At 58.1% G+C, this 26,773-nt stretch overlaps 2 protein-coding genes across 3 annotated transcripts in view; one reads left to right on the top strand and one right to left on the bottom strand.

Annotated features, from left to right (window-relative positions):
• Positions 1-5,213: 5,213 nt before the first annotated feature.
• LOC118693793 (TBC1 domain family member 24-like) lies at positions 5,214-10,266 on the bottom strand. The gene is made up of 7 exons (XM_036394646.2): positions 10,164-10,266; positions 7,998-9,033; positions 7,423-7,581; positions 7,017-7,080; positions 6,663-6,758; positions 6,254-6,524; positions 5,214-5,504 (listed from the first exon to the last, which is right to left on the bottom strand). The coding sequence occupies exons 1-7, from the start codon at positions 10,264-10,266 to the stop codon at positions 5,359-5,361; spliced, it is 1,875 nt and encodes a 624-aa protein (XP_036250539.1). The 3' UTR covers positions 5,214-5,358.
• A 1,603-nt stretch (positions 10,267-11,869) lies between these two features.
• The window catches only part of STX8 (syntaxin 8), an 84,325-nt gene continuing 69,421 nt past the window's right edge, over positions 11,870-26,773 (top strand). For both annotated transcript variants that reach the window (XM_036394727.2, XM_036394729.2), the window contains exons 1-5: positions 11,870-11,912; positions 12,830-12,929; positions 18,009-18,103; positions 19,752-19,862; positions 25,714-25,838. In XM_036394727.2, coding sequence (XP_036250620.1) covers positions 11,896-11,912; positions 12,830-12,929; positions 18,009-18,103; positions 19,752-19,862; positions 25,714-25,838 — 448 coding nt within the window. In that variant the 5' untranslated portion in view covers positions 11,870-11,895. The remainder of the gene's footprint in view (positions 11,913-12,829; positions 12,930-18,008; positions 18,104-19,751; positions 19,863-25,713; positions 25,839-26,773) is intronic.

The following is a 26,773-nucleotide window of genomic DNA, read 5'->3' as shown; positions in this document are numbered from 1 at the left end:
GGGTCTCTGCCCACGCAGGACCACTGGGGACCTCTGTCCATCCCTCCACTCCCCTGCATCATCACCCACAGCCCCGTGGAAGGAAATCAGTGCAGAGCCCAGACTGCCCAGAGCTGCTCCAGAGCTGGTGGGGCTGGGGAGGAGCTGATGGAGCTGGTGGGGCTGGGGAGGAGCTGGAGCAGAGCTGGTGAAACTGGAGAGGAGCTGGAGCAACTGGAGTAGAGCTGATAGAGCTGGTAGGGCTGGGGAGGAGCTGATGGAGCTGGAGGGGAGCTGGAGGAGAGCTGGTGGGGCTGGGGAGGAGCTGATGGAGCTGGGGAGGAGCTGATGGAGCTGGTGGGGCTGGGGAGGAGCTGATGGAGCCGGAGAGGAGCTGAAGCAGAGCTGATGGAGCTGGAGCAGTTGGAGAGGAGCTGGAGCAGCTGCAGCAGAGCTGATGAGCTGGAGAAGGGCCAGTGCAGCTGGAGCAGAGCTGGTGGGGCTGCACGGCTCCCACCTGAGCACAGCCCCCCTCAGCACCGGCCTGGGGAAATGGGCTGTTTAAGGGACGCATCCTGTGTTTGCAGAGCACCTGCCAGCTGTGACAATACAGATGTTTCCTGTCTCCCTGGAGATGCTGGGAGCCTTTTCCCAGCTGGGAGCAGTTCCTGCCTTCGGGCAGGGTCTGGGGGATCACACAGCCCTGGCCTCGGGCAGTGGGATGGGCCTGGGCAGTGCCCGTGCCCGCTCAGCCCCGGCTGGAGGCAGCTCCAGGAGCCGAGCCCAGCTCCAAGGGCAGTGCAGAGGCTGCCTCAGCCCTCCTGGAGAGTGTGAGCGGCCCCGAGCAGGACGTGGGGCCTGCGGGTGGGCAGGAAGATCCCCCGTGTGAGCAGCATGGAGGATGTGACTCTGCTGACCGTCCTCCCTTGTTGAGTCTCTGTCTTTTCCTTGTCTGGACCCCCATAGCCGAGTCTCGCCACATCCTGTGGGTCAGGACTGCATTTGGGAAGCAGATGAAGCCAGGTTCACCCCCTTTTCTGCTGGGGCAGAGCACAACTGGTGCAGCCCTCACAGGCAGCTTCTGCTTTCCAGAGGGGCAGCTGGACCAGCCTCCCTCTGCTCCCTGCACAGCTTTTGGGGATGGCTGGAGCCTCCCTCTGCTCCCTGCACAGCTTTTGGGGATGGCTGGAGCCTCCCTCTGCTCCCTGCACAGCTTTGGGGACAGCTGGACCAGCCTCCCTCTGCTCCCTGCACAGCTTTTGGGGCTCCATGGCTGTACCAGCCTGCCTCTGCTCCCTGCACAGCTTTTGGGGATGGCTGGAGCCTCCCTCTGCTCCCTGCACAGCTTTTGGGGCTCCATGGCTGTACCAGCCTCCCTCTGCTCCCTGCACAGCTTTTGGGGCTCCATGGCTGTACCAGCCTCCTCTGCTCCCTGCACAGCTTTTGGGGCTCCACGGCAGGGAATGAGCTGAGCTGAGGGGGTTTAGCCCCGAGTTTTCCCCCGGAGCTGCAGTGAGCCCTGTCCTGACGCCCTGGTTTCCCTCCCAAGCCCTGGAGCCGGCAGTGCCTGGACACGACCCGGCCTCACCCGGGCTGACCTGGGCGCTGTTCCTGCCGCACTGAGGCAGCAGTGAATGTTCCCCGGCTGTCTCATGTCTCAGAGCTGCGGCGGGCCCTGGGTGAGGATGCCACCCTCGGTGAGGATCTCTACCTGCGCTGTTCCCGATGCATTCCCTTCCTCCCCGTCAGCCGTGCATGGAGCAGGGATGCTCCCTGTCGGAGCAGCCAGGCCAGGCTGCCCGGGCACGGGGACAGCCCCATTGGCACCGGTGTCACCTCAGACAGCCCCTCCGCTCCTCTTTGCCCGCTTCCTGCAGCCCCGGGGGAGGCACGGGCGGTGCCTGGGGACGGGTTCGAGCTGTGCCTGAGCTCAGAGGGGCTCCTTGTCCTTGCAGGCACGCAGGACCCTGGACAGGGATGCAGCAGCACGGGCTGCTCGGTGGCCTGCGGTGACCCAGCCCCGGGCTCCTGCCCGCCGGGCGGCTCCGGGACAGCTGCGGAGCATCTGCGGCTGTGCAGCCGCAAACTCTGCCTGGATGCGGCACGGAGGGAGCGGGAATTGTGCCCCAAACCATTCCTTGTCCTGCCGAGCTGTGGGGCAGCCTCGGTGACCTGCAGCCCTCCCTGCCTGCCCCCCATCCTCCGGAGCAGCGCTGGGGGCAGAGCCCCTCACCCTGCCCGGGGCTGGAGGGTTCCCAAATGCCTCCAAACCACAGGAGGTGAAAACCCCGCGGGAATTGCAGCCAAAACGGGACAATTCCACCGCTGTTCCTGGAAATGCCACGTCAGAGGCAGAGCACTCAGCACCCACCTGCATTTCCCAGCCTCGGCGTGCAGTCCATGGGATGTGCAATCCCTCCCACACAATGCAATCCTGGGATGTGCAATCCTGGGATGTGCAATCCTGGGATGTGCAATCCTGGGATGTGCAGTCCATGGGATTTGCAGTCCCGGGATATGCAGTCCATGGGATGTGCAGTCCATGGGATTTGAAATCCCGGGATGCGCAATCTCGGGATTTGCAATCCTGGGATGTGCAGTCCATGGGATGTGCAGTCCATGGGATGTGCAATCCTGAGATGTGCAGTCCATGGGATTTGCAATCCCGGGATTTGCAATCCTGGGATGTGCAGTCCATGGGATGTGCAGTCCATGGGATGTGCAATCCTGGGATGTGCAGTCCATGGGATGTGCAGTCCATGGGATTTGCAATCCTGGGATGTGCAGTCCATGGGATATGCAGTCCTGGGATTTGCAATCCCGGGATATGCAGTCCATGGGATGTGCAGTCCATGGGATTTGCAATCCTGGGATTTGCAATCCTGGGATGTGCAGTCCATGGGATTTGCAATCCCGGGATTTGCAATCCTGGGATGTGCAGTCCATCCCGCCCAGGGACAGGAGCCGTGCAGAGCGGGCTCTGCGAGGGCGCTGCTGAAGCACTCCTGACCAAACCGGGCTGAATTCCCGGCGAAGGGAATTCACGGGGAAGCAAAGGGGAGAGGAGGAACGGGACACAAAAGCACAAGAGCAGCGCCTCGGTCTGGCAGCCGCAGTGCCGTGCTGGGGAATTCCTGGGTTTACTGCAAGAGTTCTGGCAGACGAGGAGAGAAGGGAGCAGAGTTTCCAACAAGGGACAGCCCTCTGAGCCTTGGGCAGCGTTTGCCTGCCCAGCCCGGGGCTCCTGCGGCTGCGGTAGCGGCTCCTGGGCACTGAGCGTTTGCCTGCCCATCCCGGCAGCTCTGCCCAGGCTTTTCCACCCGAGCTGTTACTGGATTTCCACCCCAGGAAGCCGTGCTGGGCTGTATGAGAGCAGCCGCCGTGTGTAAATCCCAGCGGGAACTGGTGTCCGGCAGGGAGTTCCCACGAGGATCGGGATGGGAGGCCTGGGGAAGGCGCTGAGTGCCCTCAGCTCCATCCCGTGCCCTGCTGTGGGTGGCACAGCCCTACCAGGGCAGTGCCCGCCTGCCCTCCGCCCTCTCTGGGCAAACCCGCTGCTGTTTCTCCCGGCGCCTGGGGATGGCATCAGCTCCTCACTGTTCGGGATGCCAGGTGAGGAGCCGCAGGCTTTCCCCATCCCCTGCGCCCTGCAGGGCGTGCGTGAGGCTGGCTTGGGTGGAAAACAGGGAAGATGCCACATTAAAGCCGAGCTCTTCACGCAGTTCCACCCTCAGGTCCCCGGAGCTGCTGTCCCCAGGGCCGTGTCCTGGTGCCACCCGGCTGCCGCAGGGACACGGGCAGGGCTGGCCCGGGGGTCCCCGGAGCTGCTGTCCCCAGGGTCGTGTCCTGGTGCCACCCGGCTGCCGCAGGGACACGGGCAGGGCTGGCCCGGCCCCGGCTCGTTCCCGGTGGGCAGCGGCAGCTCCCGCCCGAGCCCAGCCATTCCTGCGGGTATTTCTTTGAGCAGGAACTGGGGATTCCACAAAAAGCTCCCTGATCACCACAGCTTGGCTCTATTTACACATTTTAACAAACGAGGACATCAGCTTCCACTAATTGCCGATCACATCGCTTTATTAATGTTTGCTTTTTATTAATTGGCATCCCAGCCCTGTTTGCTGGGTGTTTCCTGATCAGTCACAGGAGCAGCTCTCCCCTCCTTTGGAGCCAGCTCAGCTCTATTTGAGTGGGTGGTAAATGAGTCAGTGGTCACCCTTCTCATTGCTGGAATTCCCTTCCCCTGGGCATTTCTCATTCCTGCTGATTCCCCTCCTGGTGGCTCTGGCCCAGACACCCCATTCCTGCTGTGCCTGGGTACCCCGTGGAGGCTCCCAGCCATTCCTGCTGTGCCTGGGTACCCCGTGGAGGCTCAGAGCCATTCCTGCTGCGCCTGGGTACCCTGTGGAGGCTCAGAGCCATTCCTGGTGTGCCTGGATATCCTGTGGAGGCTCTGAGCCATTCCTGCTGTGCCTGGGTACCCTGTGGAGGCTCAGAGCCATTCCTGCTGTGCCTGGGTACCCCGTGGAGGCTCCCAGCCATTCCTGGTGTGCCTGGATATCCTGTGGAGGCTCTGAGCCATTCCTGCTGTGCCTGGGTACCCTGTGGAGGCTCCCAGCCATTCCTGGTGTGCCCCACCCAGCCCCCTGGGAGCTCTGCCATCGCTGCTCCTGCTGTGCCCTCCTGCCAGTGCTGGCACAGCCCCAGGGCAGCCACAGCTCCTGCCCCGAGTGGCTGCAGGGCTGGTATGGGTGGGAGGTGACCCCATCCAGGAAAGTGTGTTTGGGGTGGGAGAGGTTCTCCTGCTGCAGCCAGAGGGTTCCCTGTGGCCTCCAACCCTCCCGTGTCTGACAGAGAACACCAAACCTTCCCATTCCACGTTAAAATGGCCCATCCTGGTGATCCCACTGGGGAATCTCCTCCATGTCCAGCCCTGCAGCCCCATCCCAGCCCTGGGCTGGGGACAGAGCAGAGGGCTCAGCCCCAAACGTGGGGTCCCCCCAGAGCTGTCACTGCACCCACAAACTGTGGCAGGGCTTTGCCATCTGATCCGGTCCAGTCTGATCCACTCTGCTCTGATTTGCTCTGCTCTGACCCAGTCTGTTCTGATCCATTCTGCTCTGATCCGGTCTGGCTGATCCGGTCTGGCTGATCCATTCTGCTCTGCTCTGCTCAATTCTGCTCTGCTCTGCTCCATTCTGTTCTGCTCTGCTCCACTCCGTTCTGCTCCACTCCGTTCTGCTCCGCTCCGTTCTGGCCGTGGAGGGGCCCGTGGGTTCCGCAGCAGCCGCCCAGGTGGCCCCAGCCCGGCCGGGGGTGCCAGCGCGGGGAGGGTCCCCGTGCCCGTGCCCGCGGGTGGCGCTCGGGGTGTCCCCAGGGCCCCTAGGCGCTTTGGAAGCCCCACACCTCCAGGAGCTGCACCTGGAAGTTCTCCCGGCAGAGCGGGGGGTTGTCGAAGGTCTCGCAGCGCTCCGTGTGTCCCCGCAGCAGGCTGGCGTCCAGGGACAGCGCTTGGCCTCCCCCTCCGCCTGCGAGGGCAGCGCGGGCTGGGCTCGGGCCGGCCCTGCCGGGCCGGGGCCACCCTCGCAGCGAGGGAAGGGCTGGGCAGGGCCGCTCCGGGCCCGGGCAGCGAACCCCGGCAGGCTCTGGGCTCTGGGGTCCCCTTGGGGCTCTCGGGAGCAGCTCCCGGGCTGGGGAAGGGGAGCTGCCCTCGCCTGCCCGGACTTTAACCCGATATCCCCAACCGGAGCTCCTGGGAGCTGATAGGGATCCCCCCTTATCGATAGGGATCCCCCTTTATTGATAGGGATCCCCCTTTATTGATAGGGATCCTCCCTCACTGATAGGGATCCCCCTTATCTATAGGGATCCTCCTTTATTGATAGGGATCCCCCTTTATCGATAGGGATCCTCCTTTATTGATAGGGATCCCCCTTTATCGATAGGGATCCCCCTTTATCGATAGGGATCCCCCCTCACTGATAGGTATACCCCCTTATCGATAGGGATCCCCCCTTATCGATAGGGATCCCCCCTCACTGATAGGGATCCCCCCCAAATGATAGGGATCCCCCCGTACTGATAAGGATCCTCCCCTTATCAATATCAATCCCCCCTTACTGACAGGGATCCTCCCTTATCGATAGGGATCCCCCCTTACCGATATTGACCCCCCTTACCGATACCGACCCCCCCTCACCGATACCGACCCCCCTTACCGATACCGACCCCCCCTTATCGATACCGACCCCCCTTACCGATATCGATCCCCCCTTACCAATGACGATGCCATCCCGGGAGCCGGCCATGAACATGGAGGCAGTTTTGGAGGGCAGCAGGAAGTGCCTGATGGCCAGGAACGGGGACAGGCGGCCTCTGCCCTGCGCCGAGGGCACGGCCAGGTGCTTGGGGCTGGGGCTGTCCCGGGAGGAGCCGGGCGGGGACTCGGGAGCGGGGGAAGGCGAGCGCTGCCGGGAGCGCGGCACGGCCTTGGCCAGCTCCGGCCTCTGGATGAGCACCCACTCGTACCTCTCTGCCTCGGGGCGCACCTGGGCACGGGACACACCTGCTGAGCCTGGGGGAAGGCGCTGCTGCTGCCCCGGCTCTGGGCCTGGCGCAGGGAAGGGACGGCGTGGCCTGGCAGGACAGCAGTGAGGGGACAGAGGCAGACACAAACCGTGACTCACAGTGAACACGAAGCACTCCCCGGTCCCAAAAAAGCCCGATGTGGCTCCGCTCTTCTTCCTTTCGGCCCAGTCCGAGGAGAGAAAGGCCCCACACACCTGGGAGAGAGCACGGGGAGCTCAGGGCGTGGATCAGCCTCACTCGTGGCCTCTCTCCCCTCGCCCTCTCCTCCTGGCTCCCCAGCACCCCGGCTGAGGTGTGTCCTGGTGGCCAAGGTGCAGTTTGTTCTGCCCTGGCAGCTGGGACGGACCCGGGCCGGGGCAGGACAGGGAGCACAGCCCGTGGGTGCTCCAGCAGTGCCAGGGGGGTCACCCAGCCCTGGGTCCCCTTGCCCAGCCCTGCCTGGCAACGCTCACCTCCCCCTCGGTGGTTTTGATGAGCAGCACCGTGGGTTCGTAGCCTTCACAGCACGTGTAGAACCTGCAGGCATGGACAAGGCTGGGCTGGGGAGCTGGAGCCCTGGGCAGGGTGTGCTGGCTGTCCCTGGCCACTCACAGTGTGCTGGCACAGGGTGGCACAGGGGACATCCCTGCCTGGCACAGCCACAGGGCTCCCTGTGCCCCGGGCGGTGCCCAGGTGCCGGTGCCCACCTGGGCCAGGCTCTGCCCTCTGCCCTCAGCCACCCTCAGGACCCCGAGCTGAGCCCAGGAGGGTCCCCAGCAGCCCCAGGGGTGCCCAGGTCACTTGTGCTGCTCCTCCCTCCAGCACCAAGCCCTGCCCAGGTTCCCCCGTGCCCCGGCCCCGGGGCAGGTGAGGCTTCACCTCTGCAGGCTGCAGCCGTCCTGGCAGGTGGAGAAGAGCAGCAGCGGGGGGAAGAGCGAGAAGCGCTCGGGGAGCCAGGACCAGACGAGGCGCATCTCCTGTGCCGTGACCGTGCTGGAGCTGAACTTCTGCATGTCCACGGCCAGGTGGAAGGACGGCCTGGGGGGGACGGACACCAGGACGGGCTGGGGCCCTGTGCTTTATGGGGCACAGCCCCTGCAGCAGGTTCTGCCCTGCCCTGAGCACCGTGAGCTCCCTGCCAACACCCCCAGCTCTGCTGGGCTGTGTCCCCTGACAGGGTCCCTGACTCTGGCTGTGCCGTGTCCCCTGACAGGGTCCCTGACTCTGGCTGTGCCGTGTCCCCTGACAGAGTCCCCAGCTCTGGCTGTGCCGTGTCCCCTGACAGGGTCCCCAGCTCTGGCTGTGCCGTGTCCCCTGACAGGGTCCCCCAGGGGCTGCGAGGGCCCAGCACAGCCACAGCTGTGGGAGGTTCCTGCAGCTCCCCCAGAGTTCTCCACAGGAGCTCCCATTTTGCCGGCTCGGCCCCAGAGCTGGGAGCACAGAACCCTCCTCACCTCCTCTGCACCACGGTGATGCCCCTCTCCACCAAGGCCTTCCTGTTGGCCATGTGCAGCAGCCAGATCTCCTTGCGGGAGAAGAGGCGGATGCCGAAGGCTCTCTCCAGGAGTTTGTCCACGGTGACGTGCTGGGCGATGTTCCTGGCGAAAGCCTGCAGCTCGGCCTTGACGTCGGAGCCCTGCGGCCCGGCCGGGGCCGCCGAGAGCCTGAACTGCTTCAGCAGGGCCAGGGCGATGCGGTACAGGACCTTCTGGCCCTCCAGCAGGAACACGTCCAGCACGCGCACGGCGTAGGCCAAGGGCAGCCCGGGGAAGAGCCACGAGAGCCACTCCGAGTAGACCTCGAGCACGTTGTCGGCGGCGCCGGCGATGAGCTTGTGAGCCGCGGGGCAGTGCTTGCTGGCCAGGTCCCCGAAGGTCATGCAGGAGGCCTGGTGGGCCAGGAAGGACTGGTCGATGTAGGCGGCGTGGGGAGCGTTGCTGGCGATGAGGCGCGAGAGGCTCTCGAAGCACTGGGCCTCGTCCTCGCTGTAGTGCAGCAGCAGCGCCGCCAGCGCCGGCAGCAGCGGGCTGTGCGTGATGTCGGGGAACAGGGCGCCCACGCAGATGAGGATCTTCTTCAGGGCCGCGACGCCGTGCGGGCTGAGGCAGTAGGTGGGCACGGGGCAGCCCTCCAGGAACTCGGGCAGCGGGTGCGAGCTCACGCTGCGCTTCCCGAAGAGCCGGCCGGCCACGTCCCGGTACACGAGCGCGTCGGGGGTGACGAGGCGGCAGGAGACGCGCTGGATGAGGCGGGGGTAGAGCCGGGCCCGGCCCGCGTGGCTCCCGGCCCAGCAGCCTTCCCTCGCCAGCCGCTTCAGCTCCTTCGGGGGCCGGCCCAGCACGTCCCGCGGGATCCGCGCCGGCCCCTGCGCCTCCGGCATCTTGGCCCAGTCCACGAAGGGCCCGCAGCCCCGGCCCGGGGAGGTGTCGATGTCCCAGGTGTCGGCCTCGGACGTGACCACGATGGTGACCGGGGATGAGCCCAGCCCCTCTGCGGGACAAAGAGCTTTTATTGAGCGCCTCTCCCGGCCCCACCAGCGGCGTTCCACCCCGGCTCAGGGCGCTCTGAAGTCTCACAGCCGCGTCCTGCGTTTCTTTGCTCTCCCCCGCGAAGGGAAGCGTTTCAGGCTTTGCCCTCTCCCGCTCCCATCAGCTCCGGGCCCCGGAGAAGCGTGGGGCCAGGTCCCAGCTGGGTGTCGGGGCTGCTTCTCACACCGTGAGGGGCTTTTCCCCGCTCCCAAAGCTCCCGGCCCCGATCAGGGCTCGGGCAGCCCCCGCCCGGCGCTGGGCAGAGCAGGCTCCGAGCTCCGCCTGGACAGACGGACGGGAGCGGCATTTCCCCGGGGCTCGGGAGAGCTGAGCCGAGCCCCGCCGGGGCTGGGAGCTGTCCCCGCGTGGGTGAGCTCTGCTGGGCGCTCATCGACGGCCGGGGACACCGCAATTAGCGCACTCATTAACCCTCGGGTGTTTGCACCGTGCCGGTGCTCGGCTGCTGGGGGTCAGGGATGGATTCGCACCGAGCCGAGGGGACACGGGGACAGCCCGTGGTGGCACATCGGGAGGCTCCCGGGCCGGGTCCGGCTCTGGCTCTCGCTCTCCAGCTCAGTTTGGCGCCTGCCCAAGGCCAGCGGGAGCAGCGGGTCGGGCTCAGCCTGGTTCAGGGCAGGAGCTGCTGGATCCGGAGCCGCTCGGGCCGGCTCCTGTCCCGGACACAGCCTGACCCCGGCACAGTCCCGGGGGCTCCTGGCCACAGAAACCAGGCCGAGACAACACCGGGGGGCGATCAGGGGCTGCTTGCAGCCCAAATTCACCCCAAATTCCTCTCTCAGGGCGCTGCCCTGCCCGGGTACTGGGAAGCATCGGCCCGAGCCCAGCCGACCGCCGGTGCCCCGGGTGCTGAACGGAGGCTGCGGCTGTGCCCGGCCCGGGACGAGCCGGGGGCTCGGGGCAGGACCCGGCTGTGCCCCAGCCCCTGCGCTCCCGCTCGGTCCCGCACTCACCCGGCCCCGGTCCCGGCACGGGCGGGTCCCGCTCGGTCCCGCACTCACCCCCCGGCCCCGGTCCCGCACTCACCCGGCCCCGGTCCCGGCACGGGCGGGTCCCGCTCGGCCCCGCACTCACCCGGGCCCGGTCCCGGCTCCTCGCCCGCCGCCGGCTCGGCCATGGGGAAGGCGGCGGCCGCGCCCCCGGGGCAGCGGGGCAGGCTGAGCCCCAGCTGCAGCATCTGCCAGCTCGGCCACCCCTGCCGGGTCCCCTCTGCCCCGCACCTGCCCGCGCTTTTAAGGTGCGGGCCTGCCCCGGCCCCGCCGTTTATTTGGGGTAAACACAGCGAGGGGTGGAGCGGCTCCGCGCCCGCATCGCCCCTTCCTGCCCCAATTCCGCGCCGGGCCCGGCCGGGGGCTGTAAACACCCCGTGGGCCGAGATAGCATCAAACAGCAACACGGGCAGTAAATGAAGCCTTGATTTTCCCGAGGATAACCTTCGTGCTCCCGCTCGGGCTGCGGCTGCTGCGGCCCGGCCCTGGGGCTCCGGCGTTCCCGGTGTGCCCCCGGGAAATGCTCGGGACCGATCGGTTCCAGCCTCAGAACGCGCTGCAGAGCTGCAGAATGAGCGGGAAATGCTCGGGACCGATCGGTTCCAGCCTCAGAACGCGCTGCAGAGCTGCAGAATGAGCGCTGTGCTCACCGACAGAAGGGCTGGGCTGGAGGAAAAGCGGCCTCGAGCAGCTGGAGAGGGTCCCGGGGCACCGCCCCGGTCCCACAGCGCTGCTCTCAGTTCGGGCTGCACTTAGCGGGCACTTTTATAGGCATCCTAACCTTTAAAGGATCTTTATTTGCCTTTAAAATCGGATTGTTTCTGCTGTGGTAAGAACGGGGGAGCGGAGCGGGGATCAGCCCCGGGAATGACGAGATGCGCTGGTTCTCGTTATCAATACCGTTATCAGCATTGTTGTGATTGTCATTATCGCTGCCGTCATCGCTGCCGTTATCAGCAGGCCCAGCGGCCCCGTCACGAGGGCTATAAAGCCTCGCTGACAGCGCCCCGAAGCTGCTCCTCAGGTTTGTGCCCGATTTGCGTCACCGACCGCATCCAAAAACACAGGGAGAGGCCAAATGCCGGCGGATCAGGGATGGGAAGGGCTTGGAGCGAGGGGCTGCGCCCACCGCAGCCAAAACAGCGACAGTGCCAGCAGCGCCAGTGTCACCGGGAGCGGGGCGGGGACAGGGAGGGCAGCGATGTCACTGCGGATGGGCAGGGACAGGGTCAGAGCTGGGGGTTTGGAGAAGGGAACCGGTGCCATCGCTCAGTGTTGGGTTTATGGCAGCAGGGAGGAATGGGGACAGCTCTGGTTCTGTGCTGTGCACATCTGCACACATCTGCACCTCGTACTGTGCACCTCTACACCCCGGACACCTGCACCTCTGCCCCTGGTACTGCAAAGCTCCGTGCCCGCCCTCTGGGCACTGAACCTCTGCCCCTCTGTCCCGTAAATCCCGAACATTTCATCTGTCCCTGTAAACCCCGAACATCTGTCCCTGTAAACCCCGAACATTGTATCTGTCCCTCTGTCCCGAACACCCGATCCTTCTTCCTCTCTGTCCCGAACACCTGATGCTGCCCCTCTTCCCCCAACACCCATCTCTCCCCTCTGCCCCGCACAGCAGAGCCCCTGGGGCCGGCTGCGCTCCCCCGGCCCGTACCCCGGTACCTCTCTCCATCTCCATCTCTCCCCTCTCTCCCCTCTCCCCGTTCCCTCTCCCATTTCCCTTTCCGCTCCGTCCCCTCCCGGCGCCTGCGCGCGGCGCGTCCGGGCGGATCCGGCGGAAGCGCCGCGAAGGTTCCGGGGCCGCGATGGCTCCGGACCCCTGGTGAGCGCCGGGCCGGGCCGGGGGGTGCGGGTCGGGACCGGGCCAGCACCGGGCCGGGACCGGCCCTGCCGGGGCCGCGGAGCCTGCGGAGCCTGCGGGGCCCGGCACGGGCGGGAGCAGGGCCGGGCGGGCCGGGCTGTGCGGGGTGTGCCTTCCCAAAGCCGGTGTGCGTGTGTCTGTTCGGGGGTGCTGTGTGTTCGAGGTGCTGTGTGTTCGAGGTGCTGTGTGTTCGGGGTGCTGTGTGTTCGGGGTGCTGTGTGTTCGGGGTACTGTGTGTTCGAGGTGCTGTGTGTTCGGGGTGCTGTGTGTTCGGGGTGCTGTGTGTTCGGGGTACTGTGTGTTCGAGGTGCTGTGTGTTCGGGGTGCTGTGTGTTCGAGGTGCTGTGTGTTCGGGGTGCTGTGTGTTCGGGGTGCTGTGTGTTCGAGGTGCTGTGTGTTTGGGGGTGCTGTGTGTTCGGGGTGCTGTGTGTTCGAGGTGCTGTGTGTTCGGGGTGCTGTGTGTTCGGGGTGCTGTGTTCGGGGTGCTGTGTGTTTGGGGGTGCTCTGTGTTCGGGGGTGCTGTGTGTTCGGGGTGCTGTGTGTTCGGGTTGCTGTGTGTTTGGGGGTGCTGTGTGTTCGGGGTGCTGTGTGTTCGAGGTGCTGTGTGTTCGGGGTGCTCTGTGTTCGGGGGTGCTGTGTGTTTGGGGGTGCTGTGCCTTTCCTTCCAGGGTCCTTTCCCAAAACCCATCCCAGGCTTTTTGGCTGTGTGTTTTGGGGCTATTGTGCCTTGCCCTCCCGAGGCTTACACCGCCGGGTCCCATCGGATCCCATCGGATCCCATCGGATCCCATCCCATCCCATCCCGTCCCGTCCCGTCCCGTCCCGTCCCATCCCATCCCATCCCTCGGCCCCGGGCTCAGCCGCTGGGGTCCCCGCAGGCTCCCGCTGCTCGCCGCCGCCCGCCAGCTCGCCCAGGACATCGCCGAGAAGCTGCAGGAGCGGAGCCGCTGCCAGCGGAGCGGGGAGAGCTCGGCCAAGGTGCCCGGCAGGGACGGGCGAGGCGGGGCTGGGGCCGGTGCGGTGTGCCGGGAGGGCGGGATTGCCGGGATATGGGGCGGCATTGCCGGGATATGGGGCGGCATTGCCGGGATATGGGGCGGGATTGCCGGGATATGGGGCGGGATTGCCGGGATATGGGGCGGAATTGCCGGGATATGGGGCCGGATTCCGGGGTGCGGGGCGGGATTCCCGGGGAACGGGGAAGAATTCCCGGTATAGGAAGCGGAATTGCCGGGATGCGGAATTGCCGGGATGCGGAATTGCCGGGATGCGGAATTGCCGGGATGCGGGGCAGAGGGAGGAGCGGGTCGGGGCTGGGGCTGTGTCGCTGCCGGCACCCGCAGGGAAGGCTGTGTTCCAGCGCCTCTGTCTGTCCCTGTAAGGGGAACGAGAAGGCAGTTTGGGGATGAACAGCGGCTCCCCGGTGGTTTGGGGTCAGCCCCGGTGAATGTGTGTGCAGCAGCGCTGGTTCAGGGAGGAGCCGTGGCGGTGCTGGGCACGCCCCGCTGCCTGCTCCGGGCTGTTCCCGAGGGATGGAGCCGGTCCAGAGAGTCAGGGATGCTGGGATAGAGCCGGTCCAGAGAGTCAGGGATGCTGGGATGGAGCCGGTCCAGAGAGTCAGGGATGCTGGGATGGAGCCGGTCCAAAGAGTCAGGGATGCTGGGATAGAGCTGGTCCAGAGAGTCAGGGATGCTGGGATGGAGCTGGTCCAGAGAGTCAGGGATGCTGGGATGGAGCTGGTCCAGAGAGTCAGGGATGCTGGGATGGAGCTGGTCCAGAGAGTCAGGGATGCTGGGATGGAGCTGGTCCAGAGAGTCAGGGATGCTGGGATGGAGCTGTCCCAGAGGCTGGGATTCTCAGGGGTGCTGGGATGGAGCTGTCCCAGAGGCTCGGGGATGCTGGGATGGAGCTGTCCCAGAGGCTGGCATTCTCAGGGGTGCTCAGCAGATGCTCTGTTCCCTCTCTCTCTGAACAGGGATGTTCCTCACCCAGGGCTGGCTCCTGTCTTTTGCAGTGGCTGCAGATCAGAGGGAGTATCAATCTTGCAGCCTTGTTTTAGCTGCATTTCTATCAAAATGCAAGCCCAGAGTTAAACAGGAACGAGAAGCAGCAGTTGGAGCTCACCCAGGAATGTTGTGTTCTCCATGTTTTTCCACTTTCTGTGAAATAAAGAAACAGAAAGAAGAAATAAGAAAGAATAAATAAGAAATAAAATAAGGTTTTCAGGAGGCTGCTTTCCCTGTGGCTCCAAGCCTTGTCCCTTCCTTCAGGAGCAGCTTTGAGTCATTACCTGCTCCCTTGGCTGTGTTCAGATGAAAATTGCTGTAAGCCCTGACTTGGTCATTTATAACAATTGGCATAATTAAAGCCCCAGTGCTTTTTCTCCCCCTCTCTGTATCAGGGCTGAAATGCAGTGCCTGATCACTGGGTCTGCTGGGCCACTCACTTTGATCAGAGCTCTTCAAATCAAATGCCATTTTTGAAATGTTTCCTTGGAAGAAGTTCTGAGGAAGGGTGTGTAGGCTGTGCACAATAATCAGTGCTGCTGAATGGCAGCCTCACTCCAGCAGGAGTTGAGAAGGGGTCTCAGAAACCCCGAATAAGTGGGATTTGAGCAGTATTTTCTCTGCCTTTGGAGAGTTTGGAGGTGCAGATTAAATTCCTGCTTTCAGCATGGTGAAGTATCAGAATTGCACAGATACACCTCAACATCAGCAGACCAATAAAAAGGTTGCTGCTCAATGTGTCTGTATTTATAGAGGGCAAAGTTCTCTCCTGCCATCAGGGCCACCCTGAGGAGCCCAAAGCCCAGGGGAACGTGGGGCTGGTGCTGTTTGGAGCCTTTGTGGGGCTGGAACTCTCCGGGCTTGTGTTTTATGGAAACATTGCAGGGGTGGCTGACTTCTCCATAAAATCATTTGTCCCGTGCCCTGTGTTTTCCAGCTTCCTTTAATCCATTAACAGGTAAAGGGGAATATTTGGCAGCGTTTGATTCTACTCTAAACAAGGTTCCCACAAGGAGAGAGGTGTTTCCATAACAGAAATGCCTGTTGAGAAACCCACGGCTGAGCAGTCGCGTGTCCTGTGCCTCCTGAGTGCTGAAATGCAGGGAAATGTCTTTGTACAGCACTGGCCTTTTAGGGAGAATGTAAACAGGGGTTTATTTTTGTAGTACTTTGCAATTAGCACGGCTGACAAACTTCTTGCTTGTTGCTGAGCCAAAAATAGAGCACAAAATCTAAAATGGAAAAATAAACTGTGAGGAAGGATTTTAATACAGCACTTATCTGTGAACTCTGCTCTGTTCAGCTGGTTACAAAACTTCCACTGGTTTATTTGTTTCTACTTTTCTTCTACCTTAGTTTTGTGTACAGGAGAGGAAATCTTTTGTTCTCTCAATGCAGTTCCTGGCCAGGCTGCTGCATTTGCTGACTTTTTTGGCTGTGTCACCTTTGTGCTCTGTTGCTGTTCTGGGTCAGTCAAATGCAGCATTCTCCACCTGGAGCTGAGAACAAACGAAATTAATTACCTTTAATTACCTGACTGCAGAGCTGGAGGCCCCACAGAGGCTTCAGCACTCCCCAGATCTCTGATCCCCTGTGCTGGTTTGGATCTGGTGCTGTGGGGGTGTTGGGTGCTTTGGTCCAGAGGAGCATTTTGGCTGCCCCAGCCTGGCTGCATCTGCTCTCTGCTGTGTCTGGTGGTGTTTGAGGGCAAGCCCCAGCCAGTCAGGCAGGTTCCGTCTCCTGAGGCTCTCCTGCTCCATCCCTGACAGGTTCCATCTCCTGAGGCTCTCCTGCTCCATCCCTGACAGGTTCCATCTCCTGAGGCTCTCCTGCTCCATCCCAAGCAGGTTCAGTCTCTCAGGCTCTCCTGCTCCATCCCAAGCAGGTTCAGTCTCTCTGGCTCTCCTGCTCCATCCCAGGCAGGTTCAGTGTCTCAGGCTCTCCTGCTCCATCCCAGGCAGGTTCAGTGTCTCAGGCTCTCCTGCTCCATCCCAGGCAGGTTCAGTCTCTCTGGCTCTCCTGCTCCATCCCAGGCAGGTTCAGTGTCTCAGGCTCTCCTGCTCCATCCCAGGCAGGTTCAGTGTCTCAGGCTCTCCTGCTCCATCCCAGGCAGGTTCAGTCTCTCAGGCTCTCCTGCTCCATCCCAAGCAGGTTCAGTCTCTCAGGCTCTCCTGCTCCATCCCAGGCAGGTTCCATCTCCTGAGGCTCTCCTGCTCCATCCCAGGCAGGTTCCATCTCCTGAGGCTCTCCTGCTCCATCCCAGGCAGGTTCAGTCTCTCAGGCTCTCCTGCTCCATCCCTGACAGGTTCCATCTCCTGAGGCTCTCCTGCTCCATCCCAGGCAGGTTCCATCTCCTGAGGCTCTCCTGCTCCATCCCAGGCAGGTTCCATCTCTCAGGCTCTCCTGCTCCATCCCAGGCAGGTTCAGTCTCTCAGGCTCTCCTGCTCCATCCCAGGCAGGTTCAGTGTCTCAGGCTCTCCTGCTCCATCCCAGGCAGGTTCAGTCTCTCAGGCTCTCCTGCTCCATTCCCGAGCACTCAGGCAGGGTCTGGCAGCCCTGCCCTGCTGCTGCTGCTGGCTCTGGGGCTCCAGGAGGGCAGGGCTGAGAGTGAGAGCAGATTTTCCTCTCTGGTCCCAGTTCCCTATGTAGAAGCTGGGGTTGCTGCTCCTTGTCAGCCACAGGTTGTAAACAAGAGGCACAGCAAGTCTTAATTAGGACGACTTGCATTGTTAATTGCAGTTTGAGTGGTTTTTTTCTGCATAACTGGAATGAAAAGAAATAGCATCCTAGGAGGAAAAACTCAGGATAATGTGAGTTTGAGTTGGGAAGGGGTGGGGGGAAAGCAGGAGGGCTCCTGCCAGCCTGGGGTTTGCTTGCAGCAGGCAAGAATGGCTGAATTACATTTTACTGAGAGCACACACATCTGGGGCTTGGGCTGCTCAGTGGTGAGAGAGGACTGGGGAGCTGGGTGCTGCTGAGAAGGGAAATGGAACAATCTGGATTTCTTTGGGGTCCTGGGTTTCAAGTCTGGAGGAGTTCAGTGCAGGGAATGTGTGAACCTGTAGCAGCCTCCTCTCTGATCCTGGTAGCTGGGGAAGAAACCCAGTGGCAAAAGAAGCTGGTGCCTGTATTTTTACTGAAGATCAGAGGAAAGAGCTGGAAATTTATCTGGAAAATATTAAAATGTGCTGAAATGTTTTGCCCATATAAAGAAGTGTGTTTGTAAAGATTTGAAAGACAGCTTTCCATATTCATCAGCATTAATGCCTCAGAGTTGTGTTTGTGAAACTGTTCCATTGTTTTGCAAGCAGTGACTCCTGGCTCTGAACAGGCTCTCTGGGCTTGCAGTGGAGCCCTTCACACCTGTGCAGTAAAAGTTAAATATTTATGTCACATCCCAGGACATTGCTCTGGCTGCCCTGGAGGACTCGAGACCCTGACGGGGGCTCAGAGACCTTGGCACAGAGTCAGAAACACCTGTGGGTTTGATTTTAACCCATGGAAACAATTCCCAACTTTGTGTGAAGAGTTACAAGCCACAAGAGTTTGAGCAGAGTGATACTGAATTTGTCACAGGGTGAAAAAGAATTTTGGGGGTTCAGGAGGCAAGATGGAGGAATCTGGGAGTGTCCTGTCCTTCTTCTTGTCCTCCATTCTCTGCTGGGATGGTGACACTTCAGGATTGGTTTAGAGTAGAGACAGACTGTGTAACATAGGTGATAGGTATTGGGAAATTATTGTAAATAAAGCACAGGTAGCTCTTAGTATAAAAAGCCAACACCACCCCAAGGGTGGTCAGTGTGCCACAACCCAACCTGCTGGACAGACCTCAGCAGGTCAGAGAAAGAATGGAATAGATCAGAGAAAATAAACAACCTTGAAAAGCAGAACTGACAAATCTCGACTCCTTCTTCTGTCACGGGGCTGGGAAAAAAAAAAAACCTTTTTAATACCTTGGGAGCCATTTCAGCAACAAACCCAAGATATGTCTGCATGAGATGTGGTGCAGATCTGCCAGAGCAGGCCAGTGACAATGTCTGTGTTCCCCCAGGTCAACGTGGCCATCAGGTCCTCACTGCAGAGCCTCAGGGAGAAGATCGAGCAGCTGAGGGAGCAGCTGCTGCGGGCGGTGTCCACTCGGCAGATGCATCTGTGCCAGCTGCTGCCCACGGGCTGGGGCACCTGCAGAGTGCAGAGTGGGAAAATGTGCTGGGCAAAGTGGGAAAATGTGCCCTGCAAAGTGGGAAAATGTGCTGTGCAAAATGGGAAAATGTGGTGTGCAAAATGGGAAAATGTGCCCTGCAAAGTGGGAAAATGTGCTGTGCAAAATGGGAAAATGTGGTGTGCAAAGTGGAAAAATGTGATGTGCAAAATGGGAAAATGTGCTGTGCAAAATGGGAAAATGTGGTGTGCAAAGTGGAAAAATGTGGTGTGTGCAAAGTGGGAAAGTGTGGTGTGCAAAATGGGAAAATGTGCAGTGCAAAGTGGGAAAATGTGCCCTGCAAAGTGGGAAAATGTGGTGTGCAAAGTGGGAAAATGTGCAGTGCAAAGTGTGTGCAGAGTGTGCTGTGCAAAGTGTGGTGTGCAGAACGTGCTGGGCAGAATGTGCTGTGCAGAATGTGCCGTGCAAAATGTGTGCAGAGTGTGTGTGCAGGATGTGCCGTGCAGAATGTGCTGTGCAGAATGTGCTGTGCAGAATGTGCTGTGCAGGATGTGCTGTGCAAAATGTGATGTGCAAAATGTGCTGTGCAAAGTGTGTGTGCAGGATGTGCTGTGCAGAATGTGCAGTGTAAAATGTGATGTGCAAAATGTGATGTGCAGAGTGTGTGTGCAGGATGTGCTGTGCAGAATGTGATGTGCAAAATGTGATGTGCAAAGTGTGTGTGCAGGATGTGCTGTGCAGAATGTGCTGTGCAGAATGTGATGTGCAAAATGTGATGTGCAAAGTGTGTGTGCAGGATGTGCTGTGCAGAATGTGCTGTGCAGAATGTGATGTGTAAAATCTGTGTGCAGAATGTGCTGTGCAGAATGTGCAGTGTAAAATGTGTGTGCAGAATGTGCTGTGCAGAATGTGATGTGTAAAATGTGATGTGCAGAGTGTGTGTGCAGGATGTGCTGTGCAGAATGTGATGTGTAAAATGTGTGCAGAGTGTGTGTGCAGGATGTGCTGTGCAGAATGTGCAGTGCAAAATGTGATGTGCAGAGTGTGTGTGCAGGATGTGCTGTGCAGAATGTGATGTGCAAAATGTGATGTGCAGAGTGTGTGTGCAGGATGTGCTGTGCAGAATGTGATGTGCAAAATGTGATGTGCAGAGTGTGTGTGCAGGATGTGCTGTGCAGAATGTGCAGTGCAAAATGTGATGTGCAGAGTGTGTGTGCAGGATGTGCTGTGCAGAATGTGATGTGCAAAATGTGATGTGCAGAGTGTGTGTGCAGGATGTGCTGTGCAGAATGTGCAGTGCAAAATGTGATGTGCAGAGTGTGTGTGCAGGATGTGCTGTGCAGAATGTGCAGTGCAAAATGTGATGTGCAGAGTGTGTGTGCAGGATGTGCTGTCCCCCCTGCCACACGCTCTGGCTTTCCCCTGGTTCCCTCTGCAGGACACCTGGCCACAGAGGGGTCTCTGTGCTGCTGTTGTCAGTGTCAGGGCAGGAAGGGCTGGGCACCTCTGGGCTGCTGGGACAGAGCCTGCCTCTGGTCACTCTGTGTCCCCATCCTTGACTGGATGGGCTGAGAGGAGCTTGAGGAGAGCTCTGAGGCCATGTGAGTTTGGTCCTTAACCCAGAGCCACCAGCACCCAGCTGGAGGGGGACAGGAGGCAGAACTTGGTGGACGAGCTCGTGACACGGCACAGGCAGCTGGAGGCATCCTACAGGAATGAAGGCCCCGAGCCAGACATGAGCAGGTATGGCCCTGTCCCCTCAAATCCCCGGGGATCTGAGCTCTGGGGGCACCTGGGGTGACAGCTGAGCTCATCTGCCCCTGCAGGTACCAAAGGGAGGCATTTGCTCAGAAATGAGGGGGTTTTGTCAGTGACAGCACATTCCTGGCAGCTCTCCTGATGCCTAAAGAGGCTCCTGGAACAGAGGCTGGACAGTGTTAAAGGAATAAAGTGGGGATTTATTTAAGAAAACCTTCAAAGGATGCACCTTGGGCAGGGCAAGAGCCCAGCCAGGGCTGCACCCAAGGTGGGCCCAGGATGGACTCAGAGTCAGGAGTTTTCACCCTTTGATGAGTTCTGCTCCATTTCCACGCTGGGGTTCAGTGCCCAATCCCAGCTCCAGGTGATGCAGTCCCACCCTCCCAGGTTGCTCTCCTCCATTCCCTGCTGTTTGCACTTTTTGGGGCTGAGGCTGCAGCGGTGTCCTTGGTTCTGGGGCTGGAAAAGGATTGTTCTGTGTGCCTGAGCTGGGAGGAGACCTTGCTGACACTTTCTGTGCAGTTCAGAGTTATTTACCAGTGCAGTGCAGAGCCTGGGAAACAGGAAAGGTAAAACTGAAGGCTAACAGAAGGAAAATACCAAAATCCCTTGATAATTTCAAGCCCCATTAGAAACGATCAGGGAATCCAGTATTTTCCAGCAGAAGATAACATCAGAGAGTATTTATTTGCTAGTGCTGCAAGGCTTGATGTTTTATAGTTCTCTTTTAATTTCTTTTATTAAAAATGGATAAAACTATGCCAAATATTCCATCTGGTGAATTCCCACCCCTTCCATAGTCTGGTTTTCAGGGGTACAGGCAGAGAGACCTCAGGGCCTGGATCTTGTGCCAGGAAATCCAACTTTGCTCTCTTGCCTGAGCCTGGCTGGGAGTGGGTCTGTAGGGAAGGGGCTTGGAGAGAGCTTGGAAGGAATTTGGAGGGGTCTTGGGGGAATCTCAGAAGGAGCTTGGAGGGATCTTGAGGGATCTCAGAAGGATCTTGGAGGGATCTTGGGGGGATCTCAGGAGGATCTTGGAGGGAGCCTGGGGGGATCTCAGGAGGATCTTGGAGGGAGCTTGGGGGGATCTCAGGAGGATCTTGGAGGGAGCTTGGGGGGATCTCAGGGGGATCTTGGAGGGATCTTGGGGGGATCTCAGGAGGATCTTGGAGGGAGCTTGGGGGGATCTCAGGAGGATCCTGGCAGGTCCTGGCAGGAGCTGGTGCCAGGCACGGAGCCCCAGGCTCTGCAGGGCTCAGCTGCCGTTCCCAGCTCGGGGTCCCCCTGCAGTGCTGGCAGATCCTGGCCCAGCTTTGGGAGCCTGGAGGTGGCAGAGCCCCCCTGGAATGTGCCTGGGGCTGACTCTCGGCTTTGCCCTGCATTAGAACAATCAGCACCTGGGCTTTGATGGAGCTGAGCACTGACACTTGCCTGGCTGGTGCTGCTTTTCCAGATCTAATCCAGGCCTGATGTGACAGCCCACGGTGCCCAGGCCCTGCTCTTGCCAGCAGCCCTTCCTTTCATTAACCTTCCTGCACCACTGATCACATGTTTGCTGTCCAGGGCCTGGGGCTGGGAGCTTTGCCCTGGAATTAAGCTGCTTTGCTCTGCTCAGCACTCAGTGAGCTCCACATCCTGTGAAAGCTGCTCTGAAGCTGTTTCTGGGCTGCAGGGCTGGGCTTTAATGCTCCCAGGGCTGATCCCAAGTGACAACTGCTGCAGGACTCTCCCTGGCTGGGGACAGCATTCCTGCCCCTTCCAGCCCTAATTAAGGAGCCCCTGGAATTCCCAGGGCAAGGCTGGGCTGTTTGTGTGCCCCCCTCGAGCAGGGCCAGCTCCATTTCCTTCAGTGGGGATTTCCTGACAATTCCAGTCTCTTCTGGCCCTGTTCCTCCTCGGGAGGATCTGTGCAGGCTGTTGGAGCAGGGGCTGAGCAGGGCAGAATCCCCAGGGTGTCACTGCATTCCCAAGGCAGGAGGGGGAAAGCAGCCAGGAATGGGGACTCTCTGGGTGCCACAGGTGAGACTTTTAGAACATTTAAACATCTGTGGAGACAGAAGGATGGGAATAGTCCCATTTCTGCCTGGCCAGGTCTCAGGCTGGAGGAGTCCATGTCAGCCACCAGAGGATCAATGAATTCCTACCCTTCCTTGGTGTCTCTTGGAACTCCTCAGAAATAGAGACAAATTCTGGTGCCTGTGGGACACAAAGCCCCTTCAGCAAGAGGTACCCCACGTACTTTTTAGAAGAGTCCATAATCTTTTTTCTCCTCAGTCACCATTTTCCTGGTTGAAGCCTTTCCTCACAGATGGAAGGGATTCCAGCCTGGACCCAAACAGGAATTTTACCTGATGCCAAACAGGCTCCAATCCATGAGTGCCCAGCCTCAGGTGTCAAACACCTTTGGGAATCTGGCTGCTGTTTGTGGGGGGCAAATAAGAAAAGAAGGAAATAAGGAAATGAGATCAGCAGGAGTTGTTGAGGTGCCTCTGAAAGCCCTTCCTGGTGTCCTCCCTCCCTCCCAGTTGTGCTGGAGCCTCCTGGCTGCAGCATCCAGGGGTGGGGATGGCTCAGGTGGATGGTCCTGGAGGGGATTTGGAGCTGCCTGTGCTCGTGTGGCCTCTCATGGGTTTTTGGAGAGATAGAGAGGGTTTCTATTTCATAAAATTTCTATTTCAGAAAATTAATTTTTATTAGAAAATTGTTACATAGAAAATTTGTATGGATTTTTTTTTTTTTACAAATTCCTATACTTGTATAGAAATTTGTTTTATTTATTAGCTTGGAGCTTCCTAAAAATACAGAGTGAGCACTGTAAGAGAGAGAATGCCCCAGTCCTGCAGCTCCCCTGTGGAGAGTGACCTGTGAAGCCAGGCTGGGGTGCCCTGGGTGCTTCAAAGAGCCCCTCTGCAGTTCAGGGAATGTTCAAGTGATCATCCACCCAACTGTCAGATGACCCAGGTTTTGTTTAAGACTCAGTCTTGCAAAGCCCTAAGCCTCGATGTGTGGCCTGAAGTAAGTGCTGGTTGAGTAATCTAAGTTACTTGGGAGGTGTTCTCAGAATGACCAGTGAAACAAAAGACAAGCCCTCCCTTGTTAGGCAGCGACAGAGCTCCCTGATTTTAAACCCCATCACCTTTTATGCTCGGGCACATCGCTGAGCCCTGTAATTAGTTAAATCTGCTCCCCTCATCAAAAGCCATCCCCACACTGCCGTGCTCTGTGAGGCTCCCCAGATTTGCCTGATTAACTCGTGGAGGCAGTGGGTGGCTAATTGGATAAGCTTTAATCTTCACACCAGGCAGGGCAGGAGGAAGTGGGGCTGTGTGCAGGGGAAGGCAGTTACCAAACATGTCACACAGATTATTGTGAGCAGCACACCCTGGCCATGACCCAGCCCCAGCAGTGGGGCAGGCGCTGCTGGGAGGGACAGAGGCACAGCCACAAATTGTTCCAGATTTGCTTGCCTTGGCTGTTTTTGGGGCAGGCAGGAATAGCTGTGCTGGTTTTAGCAAGCAGAGGGTTTCTGTTCCCTTTGCTTTGGTTAAACAGCTCTGGCAGATGTGGTTACCTGGGGTTTGTGTCCCTCTAATTGAGGGGAATTGGGAGAGCTGCAGTGCTGGTTCCACCTTTAGCAGAGCAAGGCTTCTGTCGTGGTCACAAACTGGTGCCACTGGTGGCACTGGGAGATCGAGGAGCCCATTTAATCCCCCAGAGCAGGGAGGGAAGCTGGGCACTGTGGAAAGCTGCACTCCAGGTGTGTCAGTTTGTCTGATCCAGCCTGACTGCCAGCCCTGAGAGATGCATGGGAATTTAATGGAGGGGCAGGGCTGGGATACAGAACAATCCCAGCTCCTCTCCCTGGACACCCAGCTGGTCATGGCACAGCAGGGCTGGCTCTGCTTTGGCCTTCAGCATCACTGGGTGGTTGAGGGAGATGCTGAGATTTAGAAAAAGTGCTTTTGAGCCTCTTGCATTAAAAGTGAGTTTTCCATATTTTTTCCTAGATTTATTTTTTCCTAGATTTATTTTTTCCTAGATTTATTTTTTCCTATATTTATTTTTTCCTATATTTATTTTTTCCTATATTTATTTTTTCCTATATTTATTTTTTCCTATATTTATTTTTTCCTATATTTATTTTTTCCTATATTTGTGTTTTTTCTGTATTTGTATTTGTTTTTTCTTCTATATTTGTTTTTTCTATTTTTTTTTATATTTGGTTTTTTCCCTATATTTTTTTCCCTATATTTTTTTTTCTATATTTGTTTTTTCTATTTTTTTCTATATTTGGTTTTCTCCCTATATTTTTTTCCCTATTTTTTCTCTTTATTTTTTTTCCTCTTTATTTTTTCCTATTTATTTTTTTCCTATTTTTTCTTCTTCCTTCGCCTGGAGCCGGAGCGCCGTGCCCGCGCTGCCGCGGCCAGGCAGAGGAGCTGCGGGCTCTGCTCGGGCGATTCTCCAGCAGCGCTGCTCCATCCCACGGCCAGGAGATGTCCCCAGCTGCCCGGGATTGCTGCAGGAGCCTGGGCTGGGCTGGGCTGGGCTCGGAGCCTTCAGTGCAGAGGGGTGCCCAGCACCGGGGGGCACTGGGCAGATCAGAGCAGCTCCATAAGAACCCAGTTAAAATCACCAAAACAACGGCAGCGTTCTCGTTTAGGTCTGGGTGTATAACTAAAATAACTAATTATTTTAAGCTAAGCTCCAATAATTGGGAACTTGAGAGATCCTAAAAGCCCTCCCTGTTCTTGGGTTGTTTGTGGAAGTGCTTTGGGAAAGAGCAGGGAGGAGGTACAATGGGGATGAAATACAGAGTTGAAAGGAAGGAAAGCAGAAAGCAAAGCTCCAACTTGTGAATTGCTCCAGCTTCCTCCAGTTTGGGGGAAGCAGCCTCACCATGCCTCCCCCAAAGCTGAGCTGCACTTCTGGGGTCAGGGGACTCCAGTCTGCTCTGAGGTTTGTCCGGTAGGGAAACCCGTGAAGGGCTGGAAGGCAGAAAGCAGAAATCTGGTACTGAGGAAATATTTCAGTGGGGTTTCATTTTACTGCTTGGATTTATGTGCCCTGGACATGGAAATCTTGTTTTCTGTGGTCACCAGGGAGGTGTCTGTAATGTGAACAATCTCAAGTCATAATTCTTTGAAAAGAAAACCCATTATTTAATTACTCCTTCATTTAGGAGTGTGTGCTCCTGGCTTCTCGTTCGGGCTGGTGCCAGACTAGGAAATGCAGGGAGGGAGCTGTGTCCATCTCAGTTCCCAAAACCCAGGAATGTTCCTGCTTGGGTCTGGTCAGCATTGCAGGGAATTAAGTCTCATCTGATTTGCATCTCTGTTAACAAGTGGATCCTTTTGCTGTTTGAGGCTGTGGCAGTATTTTATGTGCTTTGATCAGGTAGCAAACCCAGGAATAATTTGTATTCCCAGGAATGCTGTGTGCTCTACATGCAAACAGCATTTTATATGGATTTATTTTTACATATATATATAAATATATATATATACATACATATATATACACATACATATATATATATACATATATATACACATACATATATGTATATACACATACATATATATATACATGTATTTATTTATACAATAAATACATACATACATATTTATTTATGTATTTATACAACCTGTGGATTTCTTATACAGTCTGTTTATCCCTGTAGGATGAATTCTGTCCTTCCTTACCACTTCCAGCCTGTGGGGTGGGTTTGTTCCTGGGGGTTGTTTTGGCTGATCCCGGCTGGGCTGCACAGAGGGCTCAGCCCTGGGTGCTGCTGTGTGCCAGGGGTGGGAATCACTCACTGGGCTCTTTTCAGGTCCAGCCTCATGGCAGGAGGGGCCAAACGAGGCGTCACCAACCCCTGGCTCTTGGAAGAATCGGAGGAGACCAGAGGACTTGGCTTTGATGAGCTCAGGCAGCAGCAGAGAAGGATCATTGAAGGTACAAGAGCCTTTCTGGTTGTTTTGAGCAGCTCTGGGACTCTGAGAGGAGCTTTGGTTTGAACCTCAGTACTCCAGCCTGGGCTGAAGTTTTATTCTTTACAGATGTCAAACACAGCAGCTCCAGGCAGCTGCTTTCTGTGTTTGCAGGGGCAGCATTGTGCTTGCAATGTTCTTATCTGGATGCAGCCTCTTAAATTAAATTTCAGAGGTCCTGATTTTGCCCATATTCATGGTTTTGTGTGCAGTGTGATCACATAACTGCCCTGGCTGTAGGGGCCTCGCTGGGTGCATTAAAGGTCTTGTTGAATTGGGACAAGGTAAGAATTAACTCCAAATTAATTAATCCCAATTAATTAATCCAAAAAGGGTCTTCAGATTTTGGCCCTCTGCACCCATGAGGAGTCTCTGGCTTTGGGAGTGTTGGGAAAGCTCAGCCTGGGGAGGTCAGGTGGCAGATGAGGTCATTCCCAGGCAATTCCAGTCCTGGAAGTGATGCAATGAAATCAGTCTCCAGGAAAAGCCTGCTTCACTCTGCCTGGGAACAACTGCTGTGCAGCTCAGGAGGGTGTCTGATGGGCCAGGAGGGGCTCAGCTGCGTTTTTAATTACATTGTAGGCAATTAAACCGGGGCTGCAGGAGGCTGCTGGACTGGAGGTGTCCTGGGCAGCCCATTTGGGCATCACTGCTGTGCCCTGGGCACTGCCCCTCTGCAGCTCCTGCTGTGCCACCCTGGCAGCTCTGGGCAGGGGGAGCTGCACATTTGGGCTGAGGGGCTCCCTGCAGGGCCCAGGGGATGTGGTTCTTCCCCCAGCACCTCACACTGTCCCTGCCCTCATCCCCTCAGCTCTCCCCACCCTCTGTGTCCTCTCGCAGCTTTCAAAATCTCTTGGAATTCTTTGGCGTTTGCATCACCTGTTTTCTTTTATTCATGTT

The sequence above is a fragment of the Molothrus ater genome, chromosome 19 (genome assembly GCF_012460135.2).
Source record: "Molothrus ater isolate BHLD 08-10-18 breed brown headed cowbird chromosome 19, BPBGC_Mater_1.1, whole genome shotgun sequence".
In the NCBI taxonomy this organism is placed as follows: domain Eukaryota; kingdom Metazoa; phylum Chordata; class Aves; order Passeriformes; family Icteridae; genus Molothrus; species Molothrus ater.
The sequence above is the reverse complement of the archived record's forward strand: the minus strand, read 5'-3'. Positions and strand labels throughout refer to the sequence as shown.